Below are 16,508 nucleotides of genomic sequence, written 5' to 3'. Positions count from 1 at the left end.
CTTCCCCTCACGCCTCGCGGCGGCGCGCCCCCTGCTTCTCCGCTCGCTCGGCGCGAGGGATCGCGATAGCGGCGTCGGGGGCGCGCCTTCCCCGCCCCTCGCCTTCCCTTGGGGGCTGCCGTGCGCTCTCTCCGTGCGCGCGAGGAGCAGCGGCTGGCTGGGCTGACTGGGCTGGCCGGCGGGCGAAGGGAGGCGCGCTCCCAGCAGGCGGACTTAGTCGGCGCCGCCGCCGCGTTCCTCCCCTCGGGCAGCGTCCGCTCGCGGGAGGAGGAGGCGGAGAGGAGGCGGCAGCAGCAGCAGCAGCAGCTTCTCCGTCGCTCGACGTCCAGGGAGCCCGCAAGAAGGCAGCATCCTCGGGAAGCGCCGCCAGCAGCGTCCGCCACCTTCGCCAGCCGAAGAGGCGAGGGCGGCCACAAAGGGCTCTTTGTGCGGCGGCAGCGGCGGCCCCTTCGTCCTTCTCTCTTGGCCGGCGCCAGCATGGGGGCAGCCAGCGCCACCTTCGTAGCCGTGCTGGCGGCGTCCGCCTTCGTCCTCTTCCTCGACGCGGCAGGTAAGTGCTGGAAGCGCCCCGACGGCGGCTCTCGGGCTGCAGCAGCAGCACCACCGCCGGTCGTACTCCGGAGTCGCCCCGACGGCTCGCCTGTTTCCCCGTCGGCCGACCCCCGACTTGCTCTCGAGTAGACCCGTGCCACGGGATGCCGTCGAGGGTGCGCGCCGCTCCAGAGCAGCCCCATTTATGCCTTGGAAGGGAGAGCTCTTTGGACTCCCTCGGCTGGGAGGATTACTCTCGAGTAGCCCTGTGTAGACTTCGCCCCAAGAGGCGTCGAAAACCAGTTGCTGTCTAGGCAAAGGCGTGCAGGAGGAGTAAAAAGGCGATTTTATTTAATTTTTCTAACTCGGGAGTAGCCCGATCGGAATCCGTGGCAGCTCCGTCGAGGGGCGAACCGGTTGCACTCGAGTAGTCCTGCTTGGTGCCTTTTCACCTCGGGTACAACGGCAGCCTTCGGGGGAGGGGGGAAGACGAGGGAGCCTAGGAAACTTGCCACCGCGCCCCCTAGAAAATAGTTTATCTAGGTAGGACTTTTGACGCTTGTATGCTTACTCGGAAGTAAGTTACCTAGGTAGGACTTTTGAAGCTGCGCGCTTTTTGATGCTTACTCGGAAGTAAGATATCTAGATAGGACTTTCGAAGATGCGCCCTTTGTGTGCTTACTCGGAAGTAAGTTACCTATGTAAGACTTTTGGAGCGGTGCCCTTTTTAATGCTTACTGGGAAGGAAAGCGGGCGGGGCGGCTTACTTCCCAGGATCCGCGCATCTTGAGGCGCAACAGTCCGTCTCGTTGGGTTACGCGAAGGATCGTCGTCGAATCTCGGGCTGTATTGTACTTGGCGCGCAGAAAGGCGCCCTGCAGAGTCCAGTGGGGGCTGCTGCTCTCCTAAAGCACCATTGAACATTTACGTCCGCGCACTCGTGTTGGGAGTTGCCCTGCCAAACCCTTTCATCTGCAAAAGCCCAGCAGCGCCATCCTGCCCTCCTCTCTCTCCATCCCACCCCACCCCCTACCTCTTATACTTTATTGTGCAAAATAAAAACATCGCAGTATTCCCCACCGAGAGGGAGAGGAGATGGGATGGGGAAGGTGAGCATCACGATGCGTAATGGTGGTTTGGAAAGTTTGGGCAGAGTTACGCGGCTCCATCCAGCATTACGCGCGCGCCCCCGCCTCTGTAGGAGACGTGAAGTTTTCACCTTGTGGAGTGAGGAATCGGGACAGGAGATGAGGAAATAAAGGGGATTTCCCTCCTTTTAATTGCACATTATTTTCCAGTGGGGTTTGGGGAGAGGGCAGACAAAATGTTTTGGGAGCGGAGTGCCTGCCTCTTGCATGGCGCTTCCAAGAAACCGAACCCATCAAGGGCAGAAAGTCCATCACCATCCTCTCGTGCAGTGGGGATAGTGTGTTGTTGTTTTGGAGTTTTGGCCTTCTCTCCCCCCCCCCTTCCCACGAGTGCTTTTGGAGAGTCCCATTTCCTGTGTGTTACCTGACTGACCTAACCCAGAAAGAGTGCAGAGAGGATCACAGAGCGGGGGGAGGGGGGGAAAGCCCGGGCGATCAGGAAACATTAGGATTCGGTTCAACAAGCCTTGCGATTGTTTGGAGAGCCTGAATTCAAGCGGCCCTATTAACATCTGACCTTGCACACTGGCTGGCTGCTGCTGTTGAATGCTTGCCAGCTGGTTCGGCATCTCTCTTTCTCCCTGCCTTAACAGCAGCAAGATTTATGGGAGCTCTTCGGAGAGGGAGGAGCCCGGAGTGTGCAGAGTGAATATGAGACTGGTGGAAGACTTAACAGTCCTTGCAAAAGCAATTGCCTGATCTTGCATTTTATGTCCAGCTGTGGATTTGTGGCGCTTTCTTCTCAGCCTTGCATTTTATCCCCTCCACCCCAGGCGCTGTTAAGACTTAGGTTAGACTGAGGCTTTGATCCTGGGGCAAACTAATTCTATGGCTAATCATCCTCTTTCCAAGTAATTTTTTTTTTGTGTGTGGCTCCGTTGCACTCTTAACTTTGGCTAGATTTGCCCAGCAATGACAGAGAAATAATACAAAGTCATTCCCCACACCTTTGAATCATGCTTAATCACTTGGGTAATTTGGCAGGTAGCCAGTGGAGCTTCCATTTGTTTGGTTTTATTTTTTTTAAAAAATGCGTTAACTTTGATTGCCCTGAAAAGGGATCCCATCCCCGATAGAAAAATAACAGGCCCAAACTGCAGATTAGAGAGGGCCTGTTAATCAGTTGCATGTTTAAAAGAACTTTTCTCTTCCTTTTGTTGAACCCTCTAATCCATTTACCTCCCCCCAGGAGGTGACAGATGCCTAGATTTCCTGTTATTCAGCTCCAGGGTCCCAGGGTCTTGCCATTTGTTGCTTTAGCATAGGGCAGGAGATAACATTTCTGGCTTTTTTTAGGGGAAAACCTTATGGCTACCTTGAAGGACTCGGGGCAAGGTTGCAAAATCAACAAGAGCTATATATATATATATATACAAGTTGCAAGTACCCTGGATTCTCCCCCTCCCTCCTGTGGGCTTTTGTCTCTGTTGGGGAGGCACTTTTATCATTCCCAGACTGAAATACCCCCCAGGACTGAGAAATGGCTGAAAATATGATAGAAATTATGTGTGCATGCTCTTTAAAAAGACTTGGGAGCTGCTGGAGTGAGGCTGGCTGGCTGCTCTTGTTTGCTGGAAGTTCCAGGCACAAAGTGAGATATAACCTCCCACCCCAACCCCATTTCCTTTCAACAGCTGGATCTGTTTTAGGGGGCCAGCCCTGAAAGCTCCAAAAAGTCTCCCGCCCCTTGTTTCTCACCGCAAGACGTTCTCCTTCCTCCTTTGACAGATTTCAGGCAGCTCCCCTCACTCCGTGTCATAATGGAGCCCTGTTCTTTTTAACAAGAGTTACTTTTGCTCCGATAACTTGACTGACCTTTGTGCTATTATGAATAAATACTTGTTCTTCTTTCTCCTTAAAAAAATAATAATTAAAAATCACGGGGGAATGCCGTTTTTGCAAAATACTGGAAATATTTTGATTGAGAAATCAGCAAAGTTAGGGGTCAGCTTTCAAGTCTTTTTCCCAGAAGTGCCTTTTTATTTTTAAAGAATCTCATGTCTCTTCCATCTGCAAAAACGTTTTTAGTGTGAGATTCTAAATTGCTGTTTCCAGGTAGTGGTCACACCTTATTTACTGTGGAATGATTTGTCTCTCTTAAAAAACAACAACACGTTGCACACAATTTCAGATAGAGAAGGATTTGTTTGCTTTCTTCGGGGTATAGCCTCTTCGTAGGATGTGTTGGAAGTTTGTACTTCAAAGGGACAAAGAGTGCCAGCCTATTGAGTAGCGTAGAAAATATCCACATATGTTTGTGGTTTACTTTGACAAAACGACTCTTGCTGGGACTGGCCTCTCTGAATTTCAGTGCAATAAGTTTGCCTTACCAGCTGTGGGACTTAACACAGTTTATACTTGAACAGGGATGGGTTGGTGCTGTGCAAGCCACTCTTGTTGAACACATGGAAATCTCTCCCATGTCAGACAGGGCATCCATAGATGTGCCCCAATTGCACAGAGATTTGCTTGTTTGATTTCTCTTTCCCTATTTTTGAGGGGCCTAATTTCACAAACCGAGCCTCCACATAATCTGACGCTCTTGTGGAGGTTTCAACAAACATGATAGGCTATTTGCATGGTGGTGGAGAAGAGTTTGTATTACACATGCGCCATGCTTTCGTAATAACAGTGGTACCTCGGGTTAAGAATTTAATTCGTTTCGGAGGTCCGTTCTTAACCTGAGACTGTTCTTAACCTGAGGCACCACTTTAGCTAATGGGGCCTCCTGCTGCCACCGCGCCACTGGAGCACGATTTCTGTTCTCATCCTGAAGCAAAGTTCTCAACCCGAGGTACTATTTCTGGGTTAGCGGAGTCTGTAGCCTGAAGCGTCTGTAACATGAGGTACCACTGTAAAGATCCAAAAGATGGTATGATCCGGAGGTATACAGCTAATTAAGTCATGGAAATTTACTGTTTCATCTTTATTTGGGGCTATACCCTAAATAAGTGGAGACTTAAGCCTTCCTCTTGATCCATAGGAGTGTAACTTGTACCTTCATGCCTTAATTACAAAAAAAAAGTTAATTGGAAACATTAGGGAGAAAATGGGGTGCATTTCAGACTGATGTTTAGCACTGTTCGCTCAGAAACAGTGTTCCCTTCACTCTTAACAGGGTTTACCTATTTAAAATTGCAGTATAATGTTCTGATCTTATGCACTTTTAGGGTGCTTCAGATGGGGGCTTAATATTGGAAACAGATTGTACTGATATTGCAAATCAGTCATGAGCAGCAGTATGGCTTCTTTTTAACTTATCCCATTTTCTGTGAATAGGGTAAATCTGGATTAAATAGGGAAAATACATGCTGAGTGGCATTTTGATGCCAACAGTGTCTTCCAAAAAAAAAAAAAAAAAAAGACACTGCGGAAAAAAACACAACAACTTGCATGACTGAAGAGCACTGGTATCACAGTAAACATTCATCTGGAAGCACTCTTTAATTCATTTTAGCTGTAAGATCTCCTTCAGTCATACTCACCAAGCCACATGGGAGCTGCTTCTCTATGGTATAATCTCACATATGTGTGTAAATATCACATGAATGTGTGCATGCAGTTGCTTTCATTGATTGCATAGTCCATGGGTGGGCAAACTAAGGCTCCAGCCCAATCTCCTTCTCAATCCAGCCCGCGGACGGTCCAGGAATCAGCATGTTTTTACATGAGTAGAACGTGTCCTTTTATTTAAAATGCATCTCTGGGTTATTTGTGGGGCCTGCCTGGTGTTTTTACATTAGTAGAATGTGTGCTTTTATTTAAAATGCATCTCTGGGTTATTTGTGGGGCAAGGAATTCGTCCATTTTTTTCTTCAAAATATACCGTATTTTTCGCCCTATACGACACACTTTTCCCCCTCCAAAAATGAAGGGGAAATGTGTGTGTGTCCTATGGGGTGAATACAGGCTTTCGGTGAAGCCTGGAGAGCAAGAGGGGTCAGTGCACACCGACCTCTCTCGCTCTCCAGGCTTTGTGGACCTCTCAGCAAGCAGTGGGAGCGCTCCCGCTGCTTGCAGAGATTTGCCTGCATGAGCTCAGCGTGTCCAGGCTTCGCGGACCTCTCAGCAAGCAGCGGGAGCCAGCACTGGGCTCCCACGGCTTGCAGAGAGCTGCCTGTTTGGGGGCTGGAGTCGGGGGAAACTCGGGCGGGCCTCCCCCGCCCCAGCCTCGCGCCTGGGGGAAAAATACTTTTTTTCCTTTATTTCCCCCCAAAAAACCTAGGTGCGCCTTATGGGATGGTGCGTCCTATAGGGCGAAAAATATGGTAGTCCGGCCCGCCACAAGGTCTGAGGGACAGTGGACCAGCCCCCTGCTGAAAAAGATTGCTGACTGCTGGCATAGTCCTTTTAAACCTAATAGTTACACCCCTTGGGGTGCCCATCAGATCACATGATCATTCCCATTCACATATGTACAGTCATACCTTGGTTCTCGAATGCCTTGTGACTCGAACGTTTTGGCTGCTGAATGCCGTAAAACTGGAAGTGAGTTTTCCGGTTTGCGAATGGTCTTTGGAACCCAAATTTCCAACACGACTTCTGCGGCTTCCGATTGAGTGCAGGAAGCTCCTGCAGCTAAACGGAAGCCCCGCCTCGGTTTTTGAACGTTTTCGGAAGTTGAACGGACTCCGTTCGACAACCAGGGTATGACTGTACTGCAATAGGTGGCTTGATTTTTGTGGGTACATGGTGGAGGCCTAACAATGCAACCCTATGCTTGGCTACTCTGAAGTAAGTCCTATTAAGTGGAACTTACGGGCGCACAAATATTCTGAGCCAATGTTTCTGGGATCCAGCAGTTCATTCAAATAAATGTAGGCAAGTAAATGACATTGAATTAAAATACGGCTTGTCTTTTTTTGGGTTCAGTAGGTTGTAACAGAACATGTTTTAAAGCAGCAATGAAACACCATTAATTTCAAGGGGTTTATTCTGATCATAACTAAGTCTGGACCCAACCTGTCGGATTACAACTGAGCAGTCCTATGCACACCTGAGAGTTAAGTTGCACTGAAATTTGTGGAACTTATTCCTGAATAAATATGGCTGTTGGATAACTAACACCATGAGTAATGCCACTTAGATTGTCATTCATTCAGTTTGTAATGAATTTTGTACTGCAGGCTTTAATGTGAAACCGTTTCACTAGTTACAAAAATCCATCTCCTTTGTTTTACACTTAAATTGATAATGAAAGAATCTTAAGTTTGGGTCAAAGAAGCAGTTAAGACTTCCACTAAAAATAGCTCTTCCCAGGGCATGTGCTGGTTTTTTAAAGCAGTAGTTATGTCACAAATGCTGGGATTCCACAATCTTGTCTTTTGCGGAAAGCACAGAAATGTGGCGGTAGGGGAAGAATGGAAGATTGACAAACTTGTCAGATTAATCCTATTTAGGAAGCTTTCAGTTGTTTGCAGGAAAGCTGATCCTACTTAAAAAAAAAATACACTTCACTCTGGGCAAGGTGTTAACAGCGCTGAGTATTAGTCGGATGTATGGAAGCAATTTGATAACTAATTACAAAAAATGAGCATTCATGCTCTGGGTGGCTAAGATTAAACTGTAAAAAAGTTTTTGTTTCCTTGTGCTGCAAAATGTGCTTGGATAAATGTGCCCTAGATTTCAGGCCTCTTGCGTGTAGTTTGGATACAACTGCCAAGTTAAAAGTTTGTATTCGGTGAACCCATAAGTTAGAAGCATGTAGCACCTGAAATATATAATTACATTCCAGAAAAGAATACTAAGTTTTTCTCAGAGCCCTGATCATTATAAGCATAGCTAACATCTTAAAGGCTACATCTAGCTACATCTAGCTAGTGTCCATGGTTTAGAATGTCTTTGAATTCTGATATGTTTGTTCCATATTTTACTGTTACTTTGGTTCAAATTCTGTTACTTTTGTAGTAGGCTTCCTTGTGTAAAGGAAGGAGGTGCAATTTAAGCTTGTTTGTTCTCCCTGGGCTTGTTTCTTTATAAAAGGAAGCTGTCATTAAGCTCAGTATGTCTGGAAAATATGCAAGTACCCAAGTCTTTCTAATCCAGTGAGTACAAACTAGTTAGGGCTTCAAAGGAAACGAATGACAGGCTTTTGCTGCAATGAAAGAAGCAGCATTGTTTGTTAATCCTGTTTTTTATTGTTATTTAGACTGCTGGCTCCTGTAGCATACCCTGTAACCATTTGGAACAAATAGCAATTTGACATAAATGATCGTCTTTTCTTTGTGTTTTGACTGAACCATGGGAGAGGTTTGAAGTTAAAGGTCCCTTCCCAGCTTACCTTTTGTGCAACTTTTTGTCTGATTTTGAGTCTTTTGCCCTGCTTTCAACAACCTGGTACCCTACAGATATTTTGGGCTCAGTTCTTGGGAGTTGTGGGGGGCACCAGGTTGGTGGCGAATGATTTAGCCTGTTACATTTTGTATTTTTAAAAAATAACATGTAATTTAAAGTTTCCTCCAGCGCCCTCACTTCAAAACGAAACCTGTAGCTTATCAGAAGGCATTCTGTATTCATAGAAAAAGAAACAAATGTTTCTACTAGGTTAAGGTTTCATTTTGAAATTTGCAAGTAGGTGGTTAGAATAAGGTCAGCTTTCATGCTTTGACACATTTCAAGTTTTGAGAGATGCTTTGAGCTCTGCTTGGTTATTGGAAAAGCATCATACAAATATTGAATCAAATAACCTACCCTATTGAATACAGTGGTGCCTCGGGTTAAGTACTTAATTCGTTCCGGAGGTCTGTTCTTAACCTGAAACTGTTCTTAACCTGAAGCACTACTTAAGCTAATGGGGCCTCCTGCTGCCGCCATGCCGCCACTGCACTATTTCTGTTCTCATCCTGAAGCAAAGTTCTTAACCCGAGGTACTATTTCTGGGTTAGCGGAGTCTGTAATCTGAAATGTATGTAACCTGAAGCATATGCAACCCGAGGCACCACTGTATGGCCAAATAAGCTAGTCAACACTGCGATTCCTTGCACACTTACAGTGGTGCCTCGCAAGACGAAATTAATCCGTTCCGTGAGGCTCTTCGTATAGGGTTTTTTCGTCTTGCGAAGCAAGCCCATTGACAGTTTAGCGGATTAGCGCTATTAGCGGTTTAGCGGCTTTTAGCAGCTTATCAGCTTAGAGGATCAGCTGAGAAGCGGCTTAGCTGCTTAGAAAAAGGGGGGGGAAGGGGAAAAAACCTGCAGGAACTCGCAAGACTTGCGAAGCAAGCCCATAGGGAAATTCGTTTTGCGAAGCGCCTCCAAAACGGAAAACCCTTTCGTCTAGCGGGTTTTCTGTCTTGCGAGGCATTCGTCTTGCGGGGCACCACTGTATTGACAGCTGCTTCAACTGTGTGGGGGAAATCCTCTTGATTTGCATTTCTGGATGTATCTATATGACAGATGAAAATTTAAAAATCAATGTAGCCAGGTTGCCAAAATGGGATGAACTTGAATGAAAGGATCCTGTGAGACAATAGCAAGTTGTTTCATGGAAAGAGGTCATTGTTCGCTCAGTTTTTCCCCCTAATCCTTTTGAAGAAAGATATCTTCAAGAAAGCTCTTTGACTCTTGTGAAAAACAGCAGAAAAGAAAGCACTACTAAATTATCTGGCTGCTTTGATCACCAGAGATTGGTTGCTCAAGAGGCTCCTCCAACTTGGACCAAGCTGTTGGTGACAACATGTTTCTATCACATTCTTTGTAATAAATAATAATAATAATAATAATAATAATTAATAATAATAATTTTATATACTGCCCTATCCCCGCAGGTCTCAGGGCAGTTCACATGATAAAATCACAATCCAAAGGCACAAAATAGATAATAGAAATAAAAACAAGAAGAACCCAATAATTCCCCCTCCCCAACACATTTTAAAAGGGTGTCAGCCAGCCAAGCGCTGCTACCATTCACCATATCAAACATTACCTCTATCAACCCATAAACCATCCCCCCTCAACAATATTACAATAGTGCCCATAACTCCATGTGTAATAATTGGTATAATTCCTTTCTCTGACAAAAAAATGACTCCCTACTCCTTGGACCCCTTCTTCTGTTGTTGTGAACTCACAGTTTTCTTTCTTCCCTTCAGTTCCTTCTCTACCAGCCAGACTAAGAACATAGCAAGGTCAGGCATTTTCTGGAGCCCAAAGACTGGCAGCTGTGCTGTTATTTTCCCTTGGCATGGGAAGCCTAGAAGGTGGGAGGCAGCATGAGAGAAATTTCACTTTGCACTGTCTTTCTGCTTCTGGGATTTAGGGGCCAACTGAGAGCAAAACGTTGGAGGTCCCCTACTCGCTTACAAATGGTGAGCTTTTTATAGAGCTGCCGTGGTATCAAACTTGAAATAGACTTCTGAGTAGTCCACGGCTTCTTTCTTTCTCTCTGTAATCCTTCTGTTGGAAGTTTTGATACCACTAGCAGCAGCTACTGCTGCTTTTTTGGTTGTGTTTGTTTAAATGATTGTGCAGTGACACTGCTGGTTTTTATTATGTTGTAGCAATAGTATTTATTCCAATCCAGATCATTGTGCAAGCCATTGCTTTTGTTTTTCTTTGACTGTACAGTGGTACCTTGTTTCTCAAACTTAATCCGTTCCAGAAGTCAGTTCCAAAACCCAAGCATTTCAAAACCAAAGGGTGCTTTCCCATAGAAAATAATCCAAAATGAATTACAGTGGTACCTCGGGTTAAGTACTTAATTCGTTCCGGAGGTCCGTTCTTAACCTGAAACTGTTCTTAACCTGAAGCACCACTTTAGCTAATGGGGCCTCCTGCTGCTGCTGCGCTGCCAGAGCACGATTTCTGTTCTCATCCTGAAGCAAAGTTCTTAACCCGAGGTACTATTTCTGGGTTGGCGGAGTCTGTAACCTGAAGCGTATGTAACCTGAAGCATATGTAACCCGAGGTACCACTGTAATCTGTTCCAGACTTTTAAAAACAACCCCTAAAACAGCAATTTGACATGAATTTTACTATCTAACGGGACCATTGATCCATAAAATGAAAGCAACAATCAATGTACTGTACTATAAAATAAATAAGACAGTATTGTAGATGATAAAAATTAAAATATTTTCTTCCTTACCTGCACTGATGATAGTCATTGTTTGGATGGAGGGCTTTTAGCCATTTCTGCAGACACACAGTCAATCAATCAATCAATCCGTAGCTGAACTGAGTTCCACACAGTCACAAAAACAAATTAACCGAAAATGCCTCAAACACAAAAATGCAAAATAAATAGCAAAAACAAAAGCACCAAACTTAATCCATTCCAGAAGTTCGACTTCCAAAAAGTTTGAAAACCAAGGTGCAGGTTCTGATTGGTGCAGGCGCCCCGGAAACAATAGTCAACAGCGTTTGGGAACTACGGTACCACTGCAAAATGGAAGAAACCACTAACTCCCTGGGTAAACATTAATAGGATTATGATGCATCTGTATTTTTGTACCCTCTTCTCCCCATGGTTAAACTAGCATTGAAAAGAACTGAGGTTGTGGCCTTCAGATTTAGCAATAGAAAGATAGAACTCGATAGAATCGCCAACCGAACTGAAGTAAGCAAAACATACAATCTAAACAGGAATTCAGGATATTAGTTGATACATGAATTGTGTTCTTCTTGCTTAATGTCCGCTTAAGAAAGCAGACTGTAAAGGCTTTTCTTATATAGACATAGAAATTGTTTGTTTATTTATTGAAGTATTTCTATACCGTTATATCAACTACATTGTTGTGGTGTGCAACATTAAACTTAAAACACCATTGCAACAGTTCAGATAATCATTCAGGTGACTGGCTGATTAAAAAATAAATAAATAGCTGCAAAGGCCTGGTGGCATAAAAAAAGTCTTCAAGAGACACCTGAAAGTCAAATGCGAGGATACTGAGGGGAAAATTCTGTTCCACAGCATGGGATCAGCATCCCATAATGCCTGACTTCTAGTCAAAAGCCAGTTGAGCCTCAGCAAAACATGGAATGCCTAACTGCACTGCTGCAGGTGACCAAGGTGAGATATAACTGCCCTTTAAATATATCATGGACACAAGTTCTGGACATTGTACATCAAAATAAGAACATTGAACCTGGCCCGGTGTGCATGTTTTAGCAGAGGTGCCACATGATTTAAGCCAGGCATGTCCAACCATAAGTTGCCTGAGATCTACCATCCAGTATCAAAAATGGGCAGTGATGTATCACATTCTCCCATGGTCATTCTTCAAGTTAAACAGATTATATTTGACTGATCTTATGATAAAATTACAGTGGTATCTCGGGTTAAGTACTTAATTCGTTCCGGAGGTCCGTTCTTAACATGAAACTGTTCTTAACCTGAAGCACCACTTTAGCTAATGGGGCCTCCAGCTGCCGCAGTGCCACTGCTGCACGATTTCTGTTCTCATCCTGAAGCAAAGTTCTTAACCCAAGGTAATATTTCTGGGTTAGCGGAGTCTGTAACCTGAAGCTTATGTAACCCGAGGTACCACTATAATAACAAACGACAGTCACTTCCATAAAACCGGGAAAGTTTGTCATAAATCAATATTTTTTAAAAAAATACGTACTTTGTATACTTGTAATAACATAAGGAAATTACATTGTGGACAGGGCCCTATATAATCAGAACATGATGCAGGGATTGTTGTTCACAAAAGCTCATGCCATAATAAATGTGTTAAGTCTTTAAAGTACCTCAGGACTCTTGCTGTTTTTCAAATGAGTCAGGGTTTTCCCCATATGGTGGATCCTCGGGTTATGTTACCTTCTGGTAACGTAACTTTTGCGTTGCGAACGTGGCAAACCCAGAAGTGTATACTTCTGGGTTTTGCCATGCACGCATGCGCAGAAGTGCTCTATCGCGCTGTGCATGTGCGCAGAAGCAGCGCCTCATGTTGCGGACTTTTCAGGGGTATGTAAGGACGAACGTATTAAATTTGTATCTGGAGGGTCCACTGTATTTCGAAACAGAAATTGGATAAACTGAACTGCAGAGTTGACAGCCTTCAAGCACCACCTTAAGAACTGGATGAAACCCGTAGAATTCCCCTGGATCCAACCCACCCCTTCTTCCTTTTGAGTAAACCTAAACCAGACCTTTCTCTCTCTGAGGAGCTAGCATGCAGAGCTGCATGGATGGGATGGCAGCAGCCAGGAAGGGTCCCCCACTCCCTTGCACATGTTTACTTGGGAGTAAGCCTCGTTGCACTCAGTGAGAGAGCTCATCGCTTTACAGCGGGGGGGGGGGGGGCAAGGCAGTCCTCTCCTCGAGGGCTGGATCCTGCAATGTCCAGCACAATCTCTCTCTCTCTCTCTCTCTCTCTCTCTCTCTCTCTCTCTCTCTCTCTCCAAACCAGCCCTTTCTCTTGAGGAGCCAGTGCACAGGGCTTCTCTTGCCCGGTCTCTCAGTCTGCGTATGCCTCCGCCCAGGGCTGCCTTAAGCATATGCTGTGCCTGGGTGCAAAGATCTGCCCAGTGCCCCCCCAGGTTGCCCAGTTCCAGGTGCACAGGAAGGCGGAGCCAGCCGGCCGCCTCAGCACCTCGATGGCTTGGTCACCTCCGAACTTGCAGCGCAGAGCTGCCCGCAGCAGAAGAGCCTGCTGCGGCGCTCCGACCGATGGGCGGGCTCTTCCCCGGACTCAACTCTCAGGTCCTGGACTCTCGGCCTGGTGCCCTGAGAACCCGGTGCCCGGGTGCATCGCACCCTTAGTGCCTATGGGTAAGGCGGCCCTGTCTCTGCCCTCTTCATGCCCGCTTGCTTCTCGTCCTCCAGAGAGAGAGAGAGAGAGAGAAGCGTTGGCTCTGAGAAAGGGCTGTTTTGGGGGGGAGAGAGAGATCCACAGATTGCCAAGAAACAATATAGTTAAAGCTATGGTTTTCCCAGTAGTGATGTATGGAAGTGAGAGCTGGACCATAAAGTAGGCTGATTGCCGAAGGATTGATGCTTTTGAATTCTGGTGCTGGAGGAGACTCTGGAGAGTCCCATGGACTGCAAGAAGATCAAACCTCTCCATTCTGAAGGAAATCAGCCCTGAGGGCTCACTGGAAGGACAGATCCTGAAGCTGAGGCTCCAATACTTTGGCCACCTCATGAGAAGAGAAGACTCCCTGGAAAAGACCCTGATGTTGGGAAAGATGGAGGGCACAAGGAGAAGGGGAAGACAGAGGACGAGATGGTTGGATAGTGTTCTTGAAGCTATCAGCATTAGTTTGACCAAACTGTGGGAGGCAGTGGAAGACAGGAGTGCCTCTGGTCCATGGTGTCACGAAGAGTCAGACACAACTAAACGACTAAACAACAACAACAGCAACAAGTCGATCCCAATCAACCTGTTGGACAATGCTGCTCTAAGCCATCTTCCCACATCCACATTATGCTGTAAATGGGGTTTATGGACAGCCAGGTAAACAATGCTTTTTTTGGAAAGCCAGGTAAACAGTGCTGTTTACACATGCTACCCTGCTCCTGGGTTAAATGTGCTTTGAAACATCATGGAATCCCAAGTACGTTTCCTAGCACCTTCCTGTGAGCCGCAGCCTGGCAGCAAGGGTTAAATATGCTGCTCCTTTAAGATAAGAAGAACTCTGCATGATAAGAGCTTCTTTTATTCTTTTTCAAAGTTGCTGCTCTGTCTGACTCTCTGTTCCTTGCTCTCCCAGTAGTCAGTTTCGTCCCTACTTTTAAAAGTATAAATTTAAAAGATTTTACTGCAAGGATTCCGCCGCCGCAAAATTTTTTGAGAACCACTGAGTTACCTGTTTTGTGCCTGCCTTTAGTTACATGAAATTCAAAAGCTTGCATATCCCACATTACCAAACTCCCAAATAAATCCCCTAATAGCTGTAACTTGAACATTTTCTTCAGTAGTTTAGGCCAATCCTGCTTGAATGTGCTAGACTAGTTTTAAGCCATTCAGTAACAGTTCATCTGGTAAGTATTATTTCACAGTGAAGTGGCTGCTGTAACTGAATTTGCTTGCTTTTCCCAATTTAATGCCCTGACATTATTTTTCTATACTTTTGTGTATTTAACTAGAAGGCTTTGCATGCTGCGTAAAGAAAAGATAAATTCAGCCAGGGTTCTGCAGCAGGTTAGAGTTGGGATTAATTGAGTGTGAAAGTTAACTTTTCAACACAGGCCTCATAACTGTCTAACTGAATCATAAAACTATCCCAGAAAATGTTTTATTTTTTGCATTGTGAAGACCATTCATAATATTTTTCAGGTTCAGAACATTTAATGTGGAAGTAGTTAATAGATTTTTTTCTAAAGTTCAAATTAAAATTGCATCAAGTGAATTGAGATTTTCCTCTAGGGTGCTTCTGGGCATGTGATGATGACCATTCAACGATTTTGTGCAAGATGGGTCTCTTGTCTGTTGCAAGCCAGTTGTGCTTAGTATACTTGCCCATGAGTATACAGTGCCTAGATGATCACATCTGGGTGTAATAAGCTGAAATATGAACGAGCCATTTGGCGCCACACACAACCCCATTGCTCTTCTTCCTGAGCAAAGAAACCACCAAACCAGAAAGCTTTTAATTTACAATACTTTCCTGTTTCCCCCAAACCAGGAAGCTATGGTTAACAGCTTCAGAACAAGCCAAGATATCAAGCCATGGATTGAAGATGGCTTAACATCCAACTTTTTTCTGAAGTTGTGAACTATGGTTTACGAGTTTGGACAAAATGGGAACCTGTAATTAATGGAATACTTTCTGGTTGATGAATGGGCTTTGTGCACGCCCCAAAACCTTGTTCCCATTTCAGCTTATTAAGCTGCAATATGATTTTCTGAACACTCCCACTGTGTGCATCACATGTTATCAAATGGTATTTTTACAGTGCTTACCGTTGTGTGCTAGGATGTGAATTCTATGCCTGGTCAAAGATGCACGAGACCAGCTTTCTAGGGCTTGTTGCCATTGCACATAAACTTTTCAGAACACTCCATGCTCAGATGTTATATAAAACATGCTCTTTTTCAATTGGCCTGACAGGCAGAAGGTTCTTTCTTGATGATGATGATGATAATAATTTATTATTTATACCCCACCCATCTGGTGGGGTTTCCCCAGCCATTTCTTCCTTTCCTTAAGTAAATTTTAAAGGAAATGTATTACATCTAGTTTTCAGGAATCTGCCAAAGGTTTTTTTTAAAAACAACCATTGTTGATTATAGCCCTGAATGAGTTTTGAGAGCACTTAGGAATAAGTGTCATAAAGAAGAAATGTAAGTGATATTTAAACAATAATATATTGAACCAACAAATTCAATTTACATGAAAGGAGATTCTGACTAAACATCAGGGAAAACTTTCTGGCAGTAAGAGCTACTTGACAGGGGAAAGGACTCCCTCAGGAGGTTGTGGACTCTCCTTCATTTGAGGTTTTTAAGCAGAGGTTGGATGGCCATCTGTCATGGACGCTTTAGCTGCGATTCCTCCATTGTAGGGGGTTGGACTAGATCGGGGTCAGCAAACTAAGGGCCACAGGCCAGCTCAGGCTCAATTGCCTTCAGGATCCGGCCTGTGGACTGTTTGTGGATTGGCGTGGGGAGTCTGTTCGTTCAGGCTGCGCCATTTCCCCCCCTGCGCCATTCCATTCCCCCTCCCTCACACACACTGTGGCGGCGCCTCCTGCCTCCCTCCTCCTGGCTTCTCCCTGCCCTGCCTAGAGGAGGAAGGGGGCTGGACTGAGCGGGCTGAGCAGCATTTTAAGCAGCCCTCTCTGGAGCCAGCTCTTTTGCGCCGCTCATCTTCCTTCCGCTGCCACCCTGCCCTGGGGCTCCTGTGGGCCAGAGAGCGGAGCGTATGAGCTTGCTCTGCCTAC

The 16,508-nt window shown here is 45.5% G+C and overlaps 1 protein-coding gene across 1 annotated transcript in view; it reads left to right on the top strand.

Moving 5' to 3' along the window:
* The first annotated feature begins 202 nt into the window (after nt 1-202).
* ROR2 (receptor tyrosine kinase like orphan receptor 2) overlaps nt 203-16,508 on the top strand; it is a 158,005-nt gene continuing 141,699 nt past the window's right edge. Inside the window, exon 1 of the mRNA XM_081930488.1 lies at nt 203-550. Coding sequence (XP_081786614.1) covers nt 478-550 — 73 coding nt within the window. The 5' untranslated portion in view covers nt 203-477. The remainder of the gene's footprint in view (nt 551-16,508) is intronic.

Source organism: Podarcis melisellensis (assembly GCF_964234715.1).
Source record: "Podarcis melisellensis genome assembly, chromosome: 11".
In the NCBI taxonomy this organism is placed as follows: domain Eukaryota; kingdom Metazoa; phylum Chordata; class Lepidosauria; order Squamata; family Lacertidae; genus Podarcis; species Podarcis melisellensis.
Note: the sequence above shows the minus strand (reverse complement) of the source record. Positions and strands in the feature narration are given on the sequence as shown.